This window comes from Malaclemys terrapin, chromosome 2 (genome assembly GCF_027887155.1).
Source record: "Malaclemys terrapin pileata isolate rMalTer1 chromosome 2, rMalTer1.hap1, whole genome shotgun sequence".
NCBI lineage: Eukaryota > Metazoa > Chordata > Testudines > Emydidae > Malaclemys > Malaclemys terrapin.
The window spans coordinates 22,306,308-22,325,754 of record NC_071506.1 but is presented as its reverse complement, the minus strand read 5'-3'; the positions used below and the strand labels follow the sequence as shown (position 1 = coordinate 22,325,754).

General features: G+C 44.6%; 2 protein-coding genes across 3 annotated transcripts in view; one reads left to right on the top strand and one right to left on the bottom strand.

Annotated features, from left to right (window-relative positions):
- LOC128832987 (uncharacterized protein K02A2.6-like) overlaps window positions 1-15,429 on the bottom strand; it is a 28,571-nt gene extending 13,142 nt beyond the window's left edge. Inside the window, exon 1 of the mRNA XM_054020773.1 lies at window positions 15,250-15,429. The gene's annotated coding sequence lies outside the window, so the exon portion shown is untranslated. The remainder of the gene's footprint in view (window positions 1-15,249) is intronic.
- On the top strand, window positions 812-14,078 carry FAM83A (family with sequence similarity 83 member A). Of its 2 annotated transcripts, XM_054020772.1 has the most exons (5): window positions 812-965; window positions 1,666-2,224; window positions 4,430-4,597; window positions 6,181-6,305; window positions 13,228-14,078. In XM_054020772.1, the coding sequence occupies exons 2-5, from the start codon at window positions 1,748-1,750 to the stop codon at window positions 13,745-13,747; spliced, it is 1,290 nt and encodes a 429-aa protein (XP_053876747.1). In that variant the 5' UTR covers window positions 812-965; window positions 1,666-1,747; the 3' UTR covers window positions 13,748-14,078. The 2 variants fall into 2 exon arrangements, with proteins under 2 accessions (XP_053876747.1, XP_053876746.1); XM_054020771.1 differs by having other exon boundaries at window positions 812-2,224.
- Window positions 15,430-19,447: the final 4,018 nt, after the last annotated feature.

The following is a 19,447-nucleotide window of genomic DNA, read 5'->3' as shown; positions in this document are numbered from 1 at the left end:
CTCTCCTCCTCCCTGGACGAGTTTTGTCCCTGGACAGGGGTCTGGCAGCATCTCCCCCCTCTTTTGCTGCTACCTCCAGTAGCTTGATTCCCCCCTGGCCAGTAAATTTCTGCCCCCTGCTCAGACCCTGACCCCCTCCCCACTGCGATTTGCCCCCTTTGCTCCCTTTTAAACTCTCCAAAGAGCAGGCAGCAAAGTCTGACTGCAAATAAGGGCAGAGTGAGGGCAGCTGCAACAGCAGATGTTACTGTGCCTGCTCAATTCGGGTGCGAATTCCCCACCTCCAGCTATGGCCTCCTTACCCCTAGCCAGGTCTCCCACTCCCAGAGACACGGCCCTGGTCCTGGCCCCAGCTTGGGGACGGGGGGAAGACAGGGTAAGGGGGCTGGTTTTCAACACCCCCACTATTAAAAGTGTTCCAGCGCCACTGAAGTGATGTCTTGTCAATTATCTCCGAAGAGCCACCTGAGACACAGTGAACTAAAGAGTGATAGTCACAAAGGTAGTTAGATGGCTAATTCCTACCAATTTCAATGGCACTTACCTAAGAGACTTCACAGCAGGTGAGTGGCAGCACCAGAGTCAAACACAGGCATTGTGACTCCAATATTCGCAACCCCACACATTCAAAAATCAAGAGTTGGGGCCCAAAATCATGAGATTCTTAAAAAGCAATAAATTTGGGGCTCTTTATATTTTCCTTCTGGTTTCTCAGCCTTTCAGGTGCACTTGCACCATGTTTTAAGATTTTCTCCACAACCAGGAAGTTGTTGTTTTTTTTTAAAATAAAAGCCGTGATTCTTGTGCAATCACTTGGCTCCAGGAGCTGGGGGGTTAAGAAAAAAGATCACAAGATGTGATCAAATTACTATGAGAATCTGCAACACTGTGATACTTTGATCCCTGCATGAGCCCTCTGACAACATTCCCTCCCAGTAATAAGCTTGTTTTATTTTCACTCAGTGGTGAGTAGTTTTAAAGAAATAAATTACTGAAATCCCTAAAGTAATGGTTAGATATTATGCATGGGGCACAATTGTCACATTTAGTCCATTTTAAAACTTGTTTTCTTGGCTTCTTTTTTTTTTTTTAAACAGTCATGGTGGCACTAGGTGCAGCCAGTGGCCAGTGCCCCTTTAAACTGTTTTGAAATTATGGACTGGCTGCTGTCTTCATTCAAGTTAACGTCTGAGTTGGTTTGGCTGCACAATAAATGCTATAGGAACCCTCAAGCTGTTCTGGAGATTGTGCAACAATGCTTAGAAATGTACCTCCTTTTGCCTCAATGCTTCCACATGCACACCCTTCAGAGAGTACTGCAAGGAGGTATGATTAAATCAGACAGAACTGGGTACTGTGAGGTTGAACTCTTCATGTGCCCTCAGGGCAAGGTGTGTGTCTATCAAATTGGCAAATTAATCAGCTTTAAACCTATGTTCCATCTGAGGCAGAATCCTTGCTTAAGCACGACATCTGCAAACCAACCTCTTCAGTTTCTGGATACACTTGTACCAACAAAATCAGCGAGAGCTTGTGGCGCCAATTTGCCTTCGGTAGTAACATTTATTTGTTTTTATTAACAAATGATTCCTTCAACAAAAGGGAATTTACAACAGAGTGGAGTCCGCAAGTGGGAAGCTCATTTGTTCTTTGTTTACATACAAGGTGAGCTGTGTTGGTCTCGTCTGTATAGTCTATATGCACAGTGCTCGCCATACGCATCAATCAACTGCTGATACAAAGAATAATGAGCCGATCGAGACATGTGGGCAAGATAAGGAAACGGCTAGAGGAGATCAAGAATCAGTCTGTCAGGCCAACAAAAGCAGATTTCAGCCACCATGAAAGTGTAAGACTAGCTACTGATGCCCTTTTGGACGGTGGGACTGAATCTTATCTCCGAGCCTTAAATGAAGAAGGAGAGGTGGATTTTCTGTCATCCGTGGAAGCTCAGTATATCAAGAAAAATGCCAGAGAGCCTTACTATGCTAATGAATCTCACGCAGAGAGGGAGACAGGACCAAGGCAGAATGATGCTGGTTCTCTCCAGTCAGGAACATACTTCCCTATATCTGAAGGCAGTGAACCAGCCCTGCATCACACATGGAGCACAGCAGAGAAGCCCTATCTAAAGGAGAAATCCAGTGCCACTGTGTATTTCCAAACAGAGAAGAACAGCAACATCAGAGACATTATACGCCGCTGCATCAGCAAGACCAGTCAGGTAAAGAGAAACTCCATGTTTCCTTTGGGTTTGTTTTTCTCCCTCCTTATAAATACTGTTGAATGTGGTGCTTGGTTAGAACAGACCCTGGTCTGTTCCTTGCCAATGCACCTCTGTCTAAGCAGGGGTGATACAAGTCATTCTATGCTTGCCCTATCTCCTTTACAGACAGTACCTCTCACATCGTGTTGTGAAAAACTGCAGCTGGTTTTGTTATGTGAAGGCCTTAAGGTAACAACTGTGCCATTTGGGTTTGGCATTAAGGGAAACCAAAGTAAAACCAAGCAAGCACCTAACAATTTCACTTGTGTCTTAGACTGAGCTAAATTCAAACCCAGTTCTCCAGCGATTAGAAGCTAGTACATTAATTCACTAACACACCTAAACTCTCTTGTTCTTCATGTTTAAAATAAAGGAACCCAAATAAAATAAATGTATCCTAGTTACACAGCCATTTTGTATTTGGAACACCAGTGCACCGCCTGTCTGAACCAGATCTCTGCATAAGCACTATGAAAACCTTAACATGCAGTTTTGCTCTGCAAAGTGACAGTGAGAATGGCACTTACTCAACAGATCACTCCCTGTGTGTATTCAAAGCAATATCTTATTTTAGTGACTAAAATAAATGTTCACTGCTCTTTTTGACTCCCCTTAGCCTTTCAGAGCCAATGAAGATAAGGAAGTGGGAGCTAGGTTTTCTTCCTTTTTGTGCACCTCAAACAGATTTGTTTACTAAGTTCTAACCAAGTACATCTGTGCAACCCATGAATTTGGACAGGTGTCACTGAGGTCATAATTTGAAGACAATAGATAGAACAGGTGTCAGTGAGGGTCTAATCTGGCCTGTAGAACCTTTGTTACTGGTGATGGTGCAGTAGAAGGAAAGAATCCGTTTTGAAGCTCAGACTCCACGTTGGGTTTGAAGGGTTGGCAGTTAGAAAATACATCATTGTATTTGTAAACTGAACATGTTTTATCTGGAGATGTTTGCAAGACAATAAACATGGACCCTCCAATGATATTTTTACAGACACTTTTCAGAGTAAAATTTCACTTTAACCCCAATTGTTTTTACTTGGTCACTAGCACCCATAGCCATCTGTGCTGTGAGTTACTCTCTCTAAAGGGATGGGACATATGACACTTCTATCAGCCTGCAGCTACTTTGGCTTATCTCAAAGGTTGTCCTTAGAACAGGAGGCACCTATTCCTCCAGAATGTTGCAGCGTTGTGTGAATAGAATGGAGTTGTGAGTGAGACTTTGGAGGAGACTCTGTAAAAGGCTTACAATGAAAGTTGCAAGAGCTCTTATGCTGTAGTCAGATAAATTTCATTTTTTTGTTGATGGCTCCAGGAGACGCAGCACAGAATGTGCAGCTCAAGGAATATAGGGGGCAAAGGTGGCTTTATACCTCCATCTTGAATCCTAGCTGTTGTGGGGCCAGTTTAGCCCACTTGTGTACATTAGAGCAGCCAGAAGATTCTTTTCCTTTGGTTTCTAGTCAGTTTTACTTTGAGACTCTCATACACGAACTCAGTTGTTTGGGTGTAATTGGTGTGGCGGCGGGGGGGGGGGGGGGGGCAGAATGTTTAATCCCAAATAAAATTACTTGAAAAAATAATTGAAAAAAATTCTATTAATATTAGGCTTTATGAAACTCATTTTTAAAATGAAATCTAAATGTTGGTCCTAACCTGAGTCCACCAACATACGGACAGTTGTAGAATTGAGGATTGCTCCAGGCTTGAGGGGTAGCATGGAAGAAGCTTCTTTCTATGAATTTAAACTGTATACATTTGATTTGTGGGAGAAATTCAGCTACTTGCTAAGCCCAGTGTGTATCTTATATGGAATAATCCCGTTTTAGCTATTTTCTTATTGTTTTCTGATTGTCGTTTAATTATTTTCCCGAGTACTGAACTCCAGGCTACAAGTTCCTAGCTCACTCTAAGATGTCTTAGTAAAAGGACCTATAAAGAAAAAATGATATTTTAGACTGGTTTTATATGAGCAATAAAGTAATATCAAGATAGCCCTTTGAACTGTGTGCTCATCTATATACAAAGAAAGGGATCTATATAAAATATCCCCCTCTCCGCCACACCATTTAAGCTTTTATTTGTAAAATAAGCATTATATTTTACTGGCATCCCAAAATCATGTATCTTTGCCCTGTTTACACCAGTGCCTTTTCTCCCTAGGTTCTGGCCATTATGATGGATGTTTTCACGGATACCGAGATATTCTGTGATGTGCTGGAGGCAGCTAACAAACGCGGTGTTTTTGTCTATCTGTTGCTTGATCAAAGCAATATAAAGCTCTTCAGTGAGATGTGTGACAAGGTGCAGATTGCAGAGGATCACTTCAAGGTATTGCTGACTACACAAAACTCTTAAAGCCTTAGAGCTTTCGGTCCTAATTTCTAACGTGTTTTGACTCATACTCTTCTGCGGTAACTCAGTATCATGGGTATTAATTTGAATTGTGATATAACAAGTATCTGGCTGCTAGCCTAATTTGTCTTCAAATACGTGAAAGAAAACTGAATAAAGAAATAAACTTTCTTCTCTAAACGGCCCCCAAGTTTCTAAGTAAATTGAGGCTAATTAAACATTTTCATGATGGCGTTTGAACTTTTGTTAAATCCCCAAGCCGGGGAAGCATAAGAACGAAGGAGCTGGTTTGTTTATTGAAAATATGCCTTCATGAAACACAGGGTTTAAAAACTTATGAGCCAAAGTGTGCTCCCCTTTATTCATCCAACGAACATGACTGATCTGTTAGGGCCCTGATCCTACAAAGACTTAAGCGCACGTGCTTAACTTTATACCTGGCAAGTAGTGCTGCTGAAATCAGTGGAACTAGCACCAAGCACAGTGCCATCCTGGTCTATGACTAGGGACCCTCAGGCATTACGGGTTAGATTCACAAAAGGACTTAGGTGACTAACTGCCACTTTAGACGCCTAAATCCCAGAATTGGGTCTCACTGGGATTCATAAAGCCCCTGCTCTGCTGTCACCAAACCGTACACTTGCTCAGCGCCTAAAGTCTCACAGTAAAAGCTTCCAAGGCACCTGAAAGCTTCCGAGTAAGTAAGAAAGTAAAAGCTTCCGAGACACCACGTGCACTGCAGCCTTATGCCAGGTGTCCGGACACCTAAGCCCGAAAGTGTTGTGTGAATATTGAGAAGACAGGCTTTCTGCCACCTAATTCACCTGCGGGGCCCAATCCAGCAAGCACACTGAGAGTTCATGTAGCAGATTGGGCCCGCATAGGTGAGCTTCTACAAAGCAGCTGGGAGGAAGGGGAGGAATGTTCCACTGTGAAGAAATATGTGTAAGTCTTTGTAGGCTCAGGGCCTCATTAATAAGAGGAGTGGGGTTTAGCCCAAGATGTTTTATACTAGAGACAACGTAAAACACTAAGAACCAGATCCTCATCTGGTGCAAATAGACATAGTTCCCTGGGAGTTAGTGGAGTTACACTGATTTACACTCACCGAGGATCTGACTCTAGGGGTCTAATTCTAGTCACAGCTATGGACATACCCCTGCCATTCATTTCAATAGGTGGTGTGTCACCGTCATAGATCTGGGGGGCCCAGCTGTGTCCAAAAATTTACAATTCTATACAGTATAGCTCCATTTTGTATAGGTTTCCATACAAAGGCCAAATGTATAGCCCGGTTTGCTCCCCCATTGAAATCAATGGCATTGCACCACAAGACAAAGTCTGACAAAGATTTGGTCTAAACTCTATGCAACAGCACTTTATAGTGTTAAAATATACAGTTGGGGAATTAAATAAGAAATCCTAGCAGAGGGAGGGGGAAATTAAGCGATAGAGGCTAGGGGAGAAGAGCGAGATTACCAGCTAAATTTTGCAATAGGATGATATATGTGTTTACTGGTTGTTGTTGGTTTTTTTGTTTTTGTTGTTGTCTTCTCTAGAATATTTCAGTCCGAAGTGTTACCGGAGAGGTTTACTGTGCCAAGTCAGGCAGGAAATTCTCAGGGCAAATCCAGGAAAAATTCATCATCTCTGATTGGAGATACGTTCTCTCTGGCTCATACAGGTGAGATCAGTCATCACATTTCCTGCCTGAGGATAATTCTATTATTATTTGAATTGAAGTTGCACTTAGGGGTCCTACTCAGGGATCAGAGCCCCATTGCATTAGGTGCTGTACACATGAAGGCTGGGTTACAGATAAAAGTATTTCAGAAAGTAAAGGTTTACTCTGGGTTATGATTCATAGGCCCTAAGCATACTGAGGATCAAGAGTGGTTCCCCTTAAAGTATTTTTGGGTGTTTTTTTTTTCCTTCTGAGAACCATGTTATAACCATGCAATGGTCAAATTGTACTACAGAGACTATTTACCCTGCACAGCAAAGTTTGGCTATCATCATTCTCAGAAAAATAGATCCTGTTTCCAGTGGTCCTGGCTAACATGCCGCAAGTCATTCATGGTTATATGTGGTAGTTACTGGTGCAGTCTGGAACTGTGGCAAGTTCATATTAAAGCTCTACAGCTTAGAGGAAGGATGGCGATGTGGTTAGGGTGTTGAACTGGGACTCAGGAAATCTGGGTCCAATTCTTAGCGCTGCCCCCCAGACTTCCTATGTGAGGTTTGCCATTGACTTCTGTGGTGCTAAGCTTTCACCCTTAATCTTTCTGTAGCTTGGTTACACATCTATAAAAAATGTGATGATAACCCTTATTTTCCGACACCCTTTGTCTGGCTTGATAGTAAATTATTCAGGGTGTAATGCCTAGCACAGTGGACTCTGATCTCATTTGGGACATCTAGGCACTACTCTAATACAACTAATAAATAACATTTATACACATAACACCACTTTTGTGGTTTCAAAGGGCAATAGGCTGCGAAGTTTGAAGTTCCTTGGTACAGCTGATCTAAATATTAATTGGTTCAATCTCTACCAGAGAAAATTGGAGCTGATTAGAACTGGTCAACGTTTTTCCTTTTTTCATGAAACATTTTGAAAATATAATTGTTTCTGTTTTGAATACTGCAAGGAAATATCTTTTGTGGTTTCTGAAAACTGAAAACTTTCCAAATCACAGAGATGCTTGTATGAGACACAGCTGGAGTGAATATCTCAAGTATTTATGTGCATATCCAGCCAATCAAGGAATCAAGAAAACATCAAGTGACAGCATGTCACAACCTGTACCCAATCAGAATTTACACAATGGCAAACCAAAAATAAATAAATATATGTATTTTAAAATTTCTATTTTTCCCCTCACAAATAAATAAAACATTTTAAAAAATTGAAAATTTGTAGCTGGAAATTTTCAGATAACAAACATTTTGCTGGAACCAAAAAGTTTTCATAAAAACTATCATTTTCAAATATATGCTGCTTAAAAAAAAAGGTTCAAAAAAATGTTGACTGGCTCTAGAGCTGATGGCCTATCCTAGTAGAGACTGGGATCTAACTTAACTGTTCATGGCTGGTACCAAAGAGATTGTGGAACAGCCACAGAGCAGAACTAGAAAGCTGCGCATAATATTGTGCTTACCACATTTTTCATGTCATGAGCAAATCATTACCAGGAGACATGTTGTACATTTCCATCACCTTACGGATCTCTTAATGTGGCATAGATCAGCCTCCGTTTGGAGATTCACTCTCTATATGACAAGTAGCTAGTTGAAAGGAAAGTAGAAACGCTAGATTCCTGCCATCTGCCTTAGCAGATGTGGTACATCTAGCCTTTATTTTCTGTTAATTACGCCTATAACATCTGGCCTGCAATGTTTTCATACTGGTATAACTATTCTAGTTAGAGGTGTGGCTTTATTGTTTTTAACCAAACTAAAGTGGTACAGCCCACTTTAATTAATTTCCCTTCCAACATGTAGTGTTGCTAATTCTTGCAATTTTATTATAAGTCTCACAACCTTTGGAGTTTTAATTAAAGCCCCAGCTGCTAAGATTAGGAGACTGCATGAGAATCTGAGCATTCATGTTTAAAAAGCTACATTTCTAATCCTCATGGTTACAGAGAAAATCTTGAAAACTTGACTCACGTGAATCCTACAGGCTCAAGAAACCAAAAGGCAAAGAAAAAGATACAAATTGTTTTATTTTTTTAAATGTCATGCTCTTTGGGGGGGTCTGACCAGTATGAGAACTTTTATACCAGTATAAATGTGTCCACACTGTGCATAGAGGAAGGGGGGTATACAGATAAACTGATATAACCTGTGTGTGTAGACAAGAGCTCTGCTGGCCATAGAGACAGATAGCCATTTTGTGTTCAGTTCTGGGCAGACCGTGAGACACACATACATTGGGTGCTTTTTAAAGGACAGTTTATTTTTGTTCTTTCTACTTCTGTTTTCTTTTAATCTTCTGACTGAAGATACTTGAATGCTATTAGTATTTGGCAAAACAGAACAGCAGATCCATGTTGTATTTGAATGTGTGTGTAAGGAAAGCAAATGTGAAGCAATGGGGAAAGCAGACGTTTACTCTAGCAAAGATTTTCTCTTTGCTGTAAAACGGCTAACACACCCACCCACCCACCGTTCATATTCAGAGTCATGCCTTGCATTTATCATTGCTGTTGCAAGCTGCTCTAATCTCAAGAGCCTTGTCAAACTGCATAACCTTATACTCAGGCCAGCAGAGGGTGCGGTGAATACCAAATCTTTTATACACAGTTTAACTCCATCAAGCCCTGCCGTGGTTTGAGTATTCATACAGCTTACCATAGCCTCGCACACAATGTGTTGTTTTTATAGGCTTGCTAGCTTTTGCTTTGTTCACTCTTAAGTTGTTTTCCCCTCACTCCCCTACCGCACCCCCAGTTAACCTTGAATCTTAGCCAGCAGCTTATACTCCTGGGGAAGAGCAATGCAAACAAGCCTTTTTGATGAGTGATGATAATAGAGACACTTTTGCAACAGATGTTCCTTAAGAGTCTCAGGGCTTGTCTATACTTACGCGCTGGTTCGGCGGCTGGCAATCGAACTTCTGGGTTCGATTTATCGTGTCTTGTCTGGACGCGATAAATCGAACCCAGAAGTGCTCCCCGTCGACTCCGGTAATCCTGCTCGCCGCAAGGAGTACGCGGAGTCGACCGGGGAGCCTGCCTGCCATGTCTGGACCGCGGTAAGTTCGAATTAAGGTACGTCGACTTCAGCTACGTTATTCACATAGCTGAAGTTGCGTACCTTAGTTCGATTTGGGGGGTTAGTGTAGACCAGGCCTCATTCGTGTAGGCCTTAAAGCTAACACAAAATCATGTCAGCTTAGCTTTTTGTCATGGATCATTAGAAGGGTTTGAATCTGGTTTAGGGGGTAGTTTCCATACAGTTTTATCACTTATATCTCTGGCTTTGGGTTGTTGGAGCATTTTATGTATTATAAACCCTACTTTTTCTAATTCTCTCTAGTATGTAATCAAATCAGTCTTTAGCAATGTTAGGTCAAGTATATATTTTTGTGCGCGCTCACAGTGCTCATAAAAGATGCCAAATTAAAAGCCCTGGAGAGTGAACCCCTCTCCTAGAGTGACCATATTTCCCTCAACTGAAAACGGGACACCGGGTAAGAGATGGTCAGTGCTCAGGGGAGTTTACTTTTTACATTTCTGAGGTACAATCCTTTAAGTAAACTTCTTACTGTCCTGTTATGCAAGGTGTCCCAGGTTGACCCAGACATAAGAACAACTTGTAGTGTCCAGCCGGAGAGCGGGGGCTGCTGCCCAGGGGACAGGTTTGAAAGCAGCGCGCTGCCTGCCAGCAGCAGCAAATCTCTCCAGTCATGCTGCTGGTGGGCAGCGCTACCTTCAGATCTGACCCCCAGGCAGCAGCTGCCACGCTCACCTTGCCTGCCAACATCACAAATACCATCTTGCTTATTGCCCAAATCTCATGATTCCAAATCCAAACCCATCAAAGGTAAAAAAGAGAAAACAAAAACAAATATGAAACCCATCATAAGGTTTTCAGCTGATTTTACTCATCAGATCAATTGCGACTACATTTTTTATGGAATCTGAAGAAATAATTTCTCCAGTAGTGTCTTCAAAATGCAAAAAGACAAAGCATTTAAAATAGTGCCGGTCGTATACAACTGAGCACAAGGTGTACTGAAGCTAGTAGTATTTATAACTGCCCTTCTTATAACATGCAGTGTTATATCCTCTTCAGTACAAAAAGACTTAACTAGGATGGGATTTTCAGAAATACTCACAACTCTGCTCCCATTAACGTCAATGGTAAAAACATCACTGGGAGAAGAGCTGGAGTAAAACTGAGCTCCCATCCACAAGGTGAGTTCAGATTTAAATCTGATCTCTGAAGCACCATGCACACCTGTGGTGTTGTGAATGTGAGATACAAAGGAAACCCAAAGAATTTTAGGGTCAGGAGCTGCCAGTGAAATCCACAACATTGCACTGACAGTTTCCAGATGAACTGTTGCTGAGAGAGGTTAGAGCAGGGGTGGGGCAAACTATGGCCCGGGGGGGGGGGTGCATCCAGCCCTCCAGACGGTTTAATCTGGCCCTCGAGTTCCCATTGCGGAGCCGGGTCTGGGGCTTGCCCCACTCCGTGTGGCTCCCGGAAGCAGCAGCATGTTCTCCCTTCGGCTCCTACATGTAGAAGCAGCCAGAGGGCTCCGCACACTGCCCCACCCCCAGGCGCCGCCCACGCAGCTCCCATTGGCAGGGAACTGTGGCCAATGGGAGCTGCAGGGGTGGCACCTGCGGACAGGGCAGTGTGCAGAGCCGCCTGGCTGTGCCTCTGCTTAGGAGCTGGAGGACAGACATGCCGCTGCTTCTGGGAGTTGCTTGAGGTAAGCACTGCCCGGAGCCTGCCCCCCTGCCCCCCTCCTGCGCCCCAACCCCTGCCCCAGCCCTCCAAACCCCTCGGTCCCAGCCCAGAGCAGCCTCCTGCACACTCAACCCCTCATCTCCACCCCCACCCCTGAGCCCGCACCCCCAGCCGGAGCCCTCACCCCAACCCCCTGCCCCAGCCCAGAGCCCCCTCCTGCACCCTGAACTCCTCATTTCTGGCTCAAACCCAGAGCCTGCACCCCCAGCTGGAGCCCTCACCCCATCCCACACTCCAATCCCCAATTTCATGAGCATTTATGGCCCGCCATACAATTTCCTTACCCAGATGTGGCCCTCGGGCCAAAAAGTTTGCCCACCCCTGGCTTAGAGGATACAGTCAAAAAGTGAACTCCAATGTATTAAGAATAAACTCGGAACAGGCTTTTCTACATCATTAGGGAGGTAAACTACTAGAATTATTCCAGAGAAATATCAACTAAGGAGTGAATTAATAAAACAGCATTAGCCTCAGGCTGGACGAATCCTTTTCACACCCAATATTTCTTACCTAACATGATTCATTATAAAATTTCTTATTTAACATGATTCATCTTAGGCAATGTTTTCAGCTCTTCATATAAGCTGCACACATAGTCTACTGTGTTTTGAATGATGCTTTTTGGATGAGTTTATACTAATGGTAAAAATTACTGCTTCCCCTGAGCCTTCCCCTCAGAGACGGGAACGCTGAACTTAGAAAATATGCTAACATGGAGATAAAAAGAACAACAGGAGTACTTGTGGCACCTTAGAGACTAACAAATTTATTAGAGCATAAGCTTTCGTGGACTACAGCATCCGAAGAAGTGGGCTGTAGTCCACGAAAGCTTATGCTCTAATAAATTTGTTAGTCTCTAAGGTGCCACAAGTACTCCTGTTGTTCTTTTTGCGGATACTGACTAACACGGCTGTTACTCTGAAATGGAGATAAAAGTTTCTGATGGAAGAGTTGGGTAGTTCCTGAAAGAAGATGCAGCTATAGATACAACTGGAGCAAACGGGTTAATATAGGTTTATTATTCTCAGAACTATTACATATAAGGTGTGTGGCTCTTCCTTTGAAATCAGCCAGCTCCTGCTTGCCTTATTCATTTAGTGCCCGATCCATTTCTCATTAGTCAGTGGAGAGTCTCATTAACTTAGTATGAGTTGGAGCTGGCTCCTTCTGCTTACTAGATACTCAAAACTACAGTGTTGCTTGCAGGATAGACTGATACTTCAGTAGGATTACTCATAACAGAAAAACCAGCAAAATTTGGCTCAGTGTCTACATAGCCTTTTGCATTAGTTTAACTAAATTGATTCAAGATGGCTCCTTTGGCTAAAGTGATGCAACTTTGAATGTGGACAGTTCTCTCTTTTTGTGTGTGTCTGTGTGACGTACAACCAGAGTAATACAACACAAAAGCCCAATGTAAAGGTACAGATTTTGAAATATTCAAACATACTTGCTGTTTAACACCATATTAGGAATACTAGTTAATGCAACAAGGTACACATCTCAGCTGCAGGGCTTCCACTGCACACATGTCAGAATTCTTGTTTGTTTTGTTTTTTGTTGGAAGACACTTTAATAAGATGGGATATTATAGTAAAAAGATCCCTGTCCCCTCACTCTGACAAGGTGAAAGAGTTGTGTGAATAGGTGAGGGATTTTGAATAAGATTCAAGTGGTAGATTTGACTCATTGCTATCTATACAAATACCCAAACTATCACTAGGCTTGTTGGAATTAACTTTTATATAACGGACTTGGTTCACACTACTCCCTTTAGGGGGGTAATCAGCTTGACAAGGTTCTTGAAGGCTTCAGAGACAGTGGTGATAACAATGTTTATCATACCAAAGACAAAAAGAAGAACAGGAGTACTTGTGGCACCTTAGAGACTAACAAATTTATTAGAGCATAAGCTTTCGTGGACTACAGCCCACTTCTTCGGATGCATACCGGACTGACATTAAGTTACTTGCATCTCATCTGGAAAACCAATCTTGTTAATACATGTGGACAATAGGGTTGAACAATATAATACAAAAGCTGTTGGCATCATCTTTGCATTGTTCTCCAATTCCTCATGGACAAGGTTAACACTGACTTTATGTTCTCTTTTCTTCCAGCTTCACATGGCTGTGTGGCCAGGTTCACCGGAACTTCCTTTCCAAGTTCACTGGCCAAGTTGTAGAGCTCTTTGATGAAGAGTTTCGACACCTCTATGCTTTGTCCAAGCCAGTGATGGGACTGAGATCTCCCCCACACACAGTGCCCTTCTTGCTAAACACGAGCACCACCACCCAAGGCAGCCTCACTAGCAGCAGCAACCAAGGAAGTGCCAATACTCCTTCAGATCCATTCAGTAGCTTGTCGGCCAATAGCACATATCAAACCAAACAACCCCCCAGCACTCACGGGTACAGCAGCAACCCAACATCACAGTCACCACTTCATAGAGGTAACTCCTTCCATGGCTACACCTCATTCATGTCAACCCAACCATGGAAGACCATCCAGACCAACTACTATCAGTGGCAGCATGTTGCTGACACCCCAGCACTCCTTTATAATAATGTTAATATCTACAAACCTATGCGACTTAGACAAGATGATGTAAACAGGTCAAGATTAAACCCATTGTGGTGATGCCTTCACAAAGCTAACCCGATTACATAACCACCTTGTTTTGTATTGCAAACAAATGTATTGAAGATTCATTTTAGCAATAGCCTGAACAGCATAGAAATTATGTATAATATAAAATGGGGAGACTTGCAAGATTGTGTTCACTCTTTATTTTCTTTCAAGCCCAAGGGATGATTGTATGTTTCAGTCACAAAGGACAATCACCACCAAATGTTTCTCAAATTAATAAAACCTAAGTCTGCTAGCACTGAACCCTTGCATATATGATGATACTGTTTAGGAACAAAAGTAGTAGCATTGTTTAAAATGTCGGCAAAAAGAACAGGAGTACTTGTGGCACCTTAGAGACTAACAAATTTATTTGAGCACTTCTTGGGATGTAGCCCACGAAAGCTTATGCTCAAATAAATTTGTTAGTCTCTAAGGTGCCACAAGTACTCCTGTTCTTTTTGCAGATACAGACTAACACGGCTGCTACTCTGAAACCTTTAAAATGTCGGTTACATAATGTATTCGTGGTCAGGTGGTTAGCATTGCCAAATGAAAGTGGATAAAATAACAGTTTATTATGATGATTTGTATGTGCTCGTGAAGTCTTCTATTTACTCTCTAAAGATACTGACAGCAGCACTGCAAGTTCTCTCATTCCCTGCCAACATGCCTCAAGTGATCCTTCCTGACTTGGAAGGATCACTTGAAAAGCTGAGAGTAGCACAGCCTCCATCTCCATTTGGTCTTTGACATCTCTGCTGAGACTGGTAATAAGGGTGCCAGCTGTTGCCGTGCTTTCTGTGAATAGACCTGTTGTGATGTTCCTCTGGTGTTATCTGGACCGTTGATCTGCTAGGTCACTCCAATCCTTGACTCTGGGAGCCAGCCTTACCCTCAGGGCCAGCTCTAGTTTTTTTTGCTGCCCCAAGCAAAAAAAAAAAAAACTCTCTGAGAGCAAAGTGCTGCCCCTGGAATGCCGCCTCTAGAGTTGTGCTGCCCCAAGCGCGTGCTTGGTTTGCTGATGCCTAGAGCAGCCCTGCTTACCCTGCTCTGCTGTGAGAATCCCCAATCCCGGGCTGGTCACACATAGCCTCTAGCACGTAAGCTGCTCCCAGCTACGTGAGCGAGCACTTTTGGCCAGCCGCTGCTTGGATTGTGAAACCGAATGACACGAGCCAATATCTCCGGTCCCAGACACAACCCTAGGAACCTCCGTCTTGCAGTTTCCAGTTATACTCACTGGACACTGCAGGCTTATATGAGTTCATCAATTTAACAAAGAAATTGATATGTGCCAGGCTTGTTATCCCAAGGGGAGTCTCTGACACACTTCAAACCAAACGCACTGTTTCAGGTAGAATAAATAAATGTATTAACTATAAAAGATTGACTTATAATCACTTAAAATCTAAGCACAACAAGTCAGATTTGGTCAAATGAAATAAAAGCAAAACGCATTCTAAGCTGGTCTTAACACTTTCAGTGCCCTTACAAACTTAGATGCTTCTCACCACAGGCTGGCTGGTTGCCCTTCAGCCAGGCTCTCCCCTTTGATCAGCGCTTCAGTCACTTGGTGGTGATGTCTAGATGGAGGTGGGGGAGAGAGGAAGACCATGGCAAACTTCATAGGCACCGACTCTGTGGGTGCTCTGGGGCTGGCGCACTCACGGAAAAGAATTAGTGGGTGCTTAGCACCCACTGGGGAGATCAGCTGTTGGCAACTGCCAATCAGCTATCTGGCATGCGCAGCAGCCCCCATCAGCTGTTTGGTTGGTTGCAGCCAATCAGCTGTTTGGTGCAAAGTCCCCGCCTATCAGCTGTTTCCCCTGTGGCTGCTGAAGCTCCCAGCAGGCTCCCACCGAAGCCTGGTGAGAGTCCTTTTAATTTTCAGGGCAGAGGGAGCTGGGCTAGGGGGGGCAAGCAGCCAGGGCACGGCAGCTTCTGGGCTAGCTACAGGGGGGAGTACGGGCCAGGGTGTTTCTCGAGGACCAAGCCAGCCATTCTCAGCCCACCCTGGTGTCTCCCCCAGGACCTGTGCCCCACTCCAGCCAGGAGAAACCAGCTGCAGACCTCCCTAGTGCTGGGCAGGGGGACAAACTGAAGGACATGGCTCCTTTAAGAAAAGTTTGCCCTTGTGTCTGATGAGTGAACTGGGCTGGGGCCAGCAGCTCGCCCTCTCCCCATGCTCCAACCAGCCAATCAGGTGTGCCCAGCCCCAGACAAAGGTGAGAGGGGCTTCACTGCAGCTCCAGCCCCAGGTGCAAATGAGTAGCCACCCCCAGCCCAGACCCAGCCTGTGCCCAGACCCCTGCTACGGGGGCTCTGGGAGCTCCCAACCCCTACAGTTCTGATCCAGGTCCCGGGGCTCCGCATCCCTTCCCCTGTGTGTGGAGCGACAGAAGGGGGCAACACACCACCAGTACTTCTAGCCGCTTCCTCCCTGCGGGCTCTTCTCCATGGCTGGCTCTCGTGCCTGGTAAAGTAACGCTTGCCCAGCTCAAAGCTGTGCCTCCCCGGGCCAGATCAAGCCTGCCTGAGGGGCTTTTCCTCCCAGAGAGGAAGTTTATTCCACCCCTCCTCCTCAGTCAGCATCCACTCCTCCCCGCATCAGGAAGGATGGATTTCCTTCCCCTGGATCCACCCCCAACCCCCTCCAGCTCCCAAGGAATTCCTTCTGTTGCATCCACCCCCCCCCCGTATCAGCTTCAAGTCAGGAGAGGCTGCTTTGCTTCGTCTTGGGACACCTGAGCTCCTCTTGCGTCAGGATGCTGCAACCTGGTTGAGGAAGCAAACCCCCTCCCCACACACACCTTTGGCCATGGTCCCACCAGGGGCTCCCCTCTCACAAAAGTTGCAGAGTGTGTGAGGGAGTCAGCGAGTGAGCTTCAAAGGGGTGGGGGGGCTGCAGCCCAGGGGACTGGGAGGAGCTGGAGTGACAGCAGCCACACAGCAGGATGAATGAATGGGCCATTTCTATGCTGGGCTGTTGAATTAAATTTCTCTCCCTGCCTCAGGGCGGGTAGTTTCTGGGCTGGCCACAGGGGGTGGGGGTGGGGGAGACAGAGCCACTTTGAGTGCATGGGTGGGAGCGGACACTAGCCAGAGCCACCAGGAGGTGGGGAGCAGAGAGAGAGAGAGATGGGTGGAGAGCAAGAAGAGGGAAACATCAGGAAGGGGAGATACCAGTGATAGACACTTTCAATAACTAGAAAGAAAGTGTATAAATATGCTGAAAATAGCCTCCCCTCAAAACTGGCAGAGCATCCCTCCAGCACACACACCTTGCCCTTACGGCAGGAGAGGGCAGAAAGGAATGAGCAGCAGGTGGGAGGCATTTAGGGAAGGGAATCAGCAGGCAGGAGGCCTTCAGGGGGAGTTGGGAGATGGGGCAGAGCAGGGGTAGGAAGAGGTGGGGTGGGGGTAGGGCCTTGGGGAAGGGGGCAGAGCCAGGATGGGGCACCCACCAGCAAAACCAAAAGTCAGCACCTATGGCAAACATCTCTCCCTTTTATCAAGTTCTTTCTTCCCTCTTGGTTTTGCCCCCTGCCCCCTTCAGAGTCAGGTGAGCATTACCTCATCGCAGTCCCAAACTGACCAAAGGAAGGGTGGTGACTCACTCGAGAGTCCAACAGATCCTTTGTTGCTGCCTAGGCCAGTGTCCTTTGTTCCTGTGAGGCTGAGCTGGGTTTGTTCCATACATGCCCCGATGAGGTGTGAACTGCCTCTCTGCTCCTGGAGAGTTTTACCTGGGCTTGTTTTAAGCCATGAGGACACATTTTCAGCCTCATAACTTTATACATGAAATTACAACCTGTAACATTACTGTAACAACAATGCTCAGTGCATCATGAGCCTTCCGAAGACACCTGACAAACTTTGCATCCGATACCACACAATCATATTATAAGGATGAACATGGGGGTACAGTGTGTCACACCTGTTAACTATGAATTGGATTGATACCACCAGCTTATGTTACACAGGTCACCAGAAGCCAGTAGATGGTAACAACTTTCAGTTACTATCACCTTCGGCTAGCTTTAATCCATTAACCTGTACGTAAAAAGCTTTCTAACCCCTTAGCCCAGTACCACCTATTCTCTCATCACAGTTAGTTACACAATTGGAAACTGAAACCTCCCATTTAGGAGAGACTCCCATTTCTAGAGGACAATTTTATCTTGAAAACATTTGCATAGATTCGGACTGGAAAATAATGTCCAGTAAAGGAGATGGACGGTCTGAAAGCAAAATCTTACCAATCACACACCTTACAGATATTAGGCTTAAAGGGCTCAATTCATCCTAGAGGATGAATCTATTATAACTGCAGGGATCTTCGAAATCCTCCCAGTGGTCATTTGGTTAAATGAGAAGATAATAGACAGCAATTGGCAGTCAAGAGGTGCTGTGTGTCTGTAACTCTGATTGAAGTCAGTGGCCATTACAGGTGTTAAGTCCCTCTAGAGATCATGCCCCAAAATGGCATATCCTATATTTGAAAGAATCCTTGGAAATGATGGAAGTTTCCATAACTGTGAGGAAGGCATAAAACAATCATAAGGAAATTCAGATGGCATACATAAAGGATATTCTATTTAACTCCCCATCTACCCCCCAAATGCTAGTAAATCCTGGGGGAAATTTGTGCAAAAAAAGTTAAATATTCTGCACACAATATTTTAAAATTCTGCATATTTTATTTGTCAAAATAACAATATAATCATGCCAGTTTCAATTATTTCGGTAATTTATTTCAAAATACCTGTCACAAGTATGTCTAACAAACAAAGAAGATTCAGGAAATGTTTTTTGACAAATAGATTCCTTAGTAGACTACGAATACAGAACTTTGAGTAATAATTTATTTAAACTACAGTACAGACATTTCCTGCAACCCTCAGAAGCAGTGCAAAGGCTTGTGGGAGTCAGGGGTAATGGAGGAGCTGGGAGAGAGGGAAGTAATTGCTGGCCAGGAGCCTGGGAATGAACCCAGAACGTTGAGTGTGGGTGGGAGAAGTATGGAACGTAAGTTTCTTTGTTTTTGGGGGGTGGGGGAGGGATTGTTAGGGAGTTGGGGAGCCTCCCCCATGCAGACCCTAACACCCAGCCTCTCCCATTCAGGCACATCTCATAGACTCATAGACATTAAGGTCAGAAGGGACCATTATGATCATCTGGTCTGACCCCCTGCATGCTGCAGGCCGCAAGACCCTTCCCTGGACTCTATCGTTGAAGTCCCCAATCCTGTGTTTTAGTGACTTCAATCGGCTGGGACCCTCCTGCTAGTGATCCCTGCCCCATGCTGCGGAGGAAGGCGAAAAACCTCCAGAGGCTCAGCCAATCTACCCTGGAGGAAAATTCCTTCCCGACCCCAAATATGGCGATCAGTAATACCCCGAGCATATAGGCAAGAGTCTCTAGCCTGACCCTTGTTGGCCATTATGCTGTTCATGTACCATTGCTTGGTTTTCCTTGGCTACTATGTTTTATCATTAAACCATTCCCTCCATAAACTTATCCAACTTAATCTTAAAACCAGACAGGTCCGTCGCCCCCACCGTTTCCCTCAGAAGGCCGTTCCAATATTTCACCCCTCTGACGGTCAGAAACCTTCGTCTAATTTCAAGCCTAAACTTCCCCCCGGCCAGTTTGTATCCATTCGTTCTCGTGTCCACATTAGTACTAAGCTGGAATAATTCCTCTCCC

What these genes read in the sequence shown, in the direction of transcription:
- FAM83A (XM_054020772.1), top strand. Translation starts at nt 1,748, where the DNA reads ATGAGCCGATCGAGACATGTGGGCAAGATAAGGAAACGGCTAGAGGAG. An exon ending in TTGCAGAGGATCACTTCAAG is followed by an intron (nt 4,598 to 6,180) that starts GTATTGCTGACT and finishes TGTCTTCTCTAG; the next exon opens with AATATTTCAGTCCGAAGTGT. An exon ending in GTTCTCTCTGGCTCATACAG is followed by an intron (nt 6,306 to 13,227) that starts GTGAGATCAGTC and finishes CTTTTCTTCCAG; the next exon opens with CTTCACATGGCTGTGTGGCC.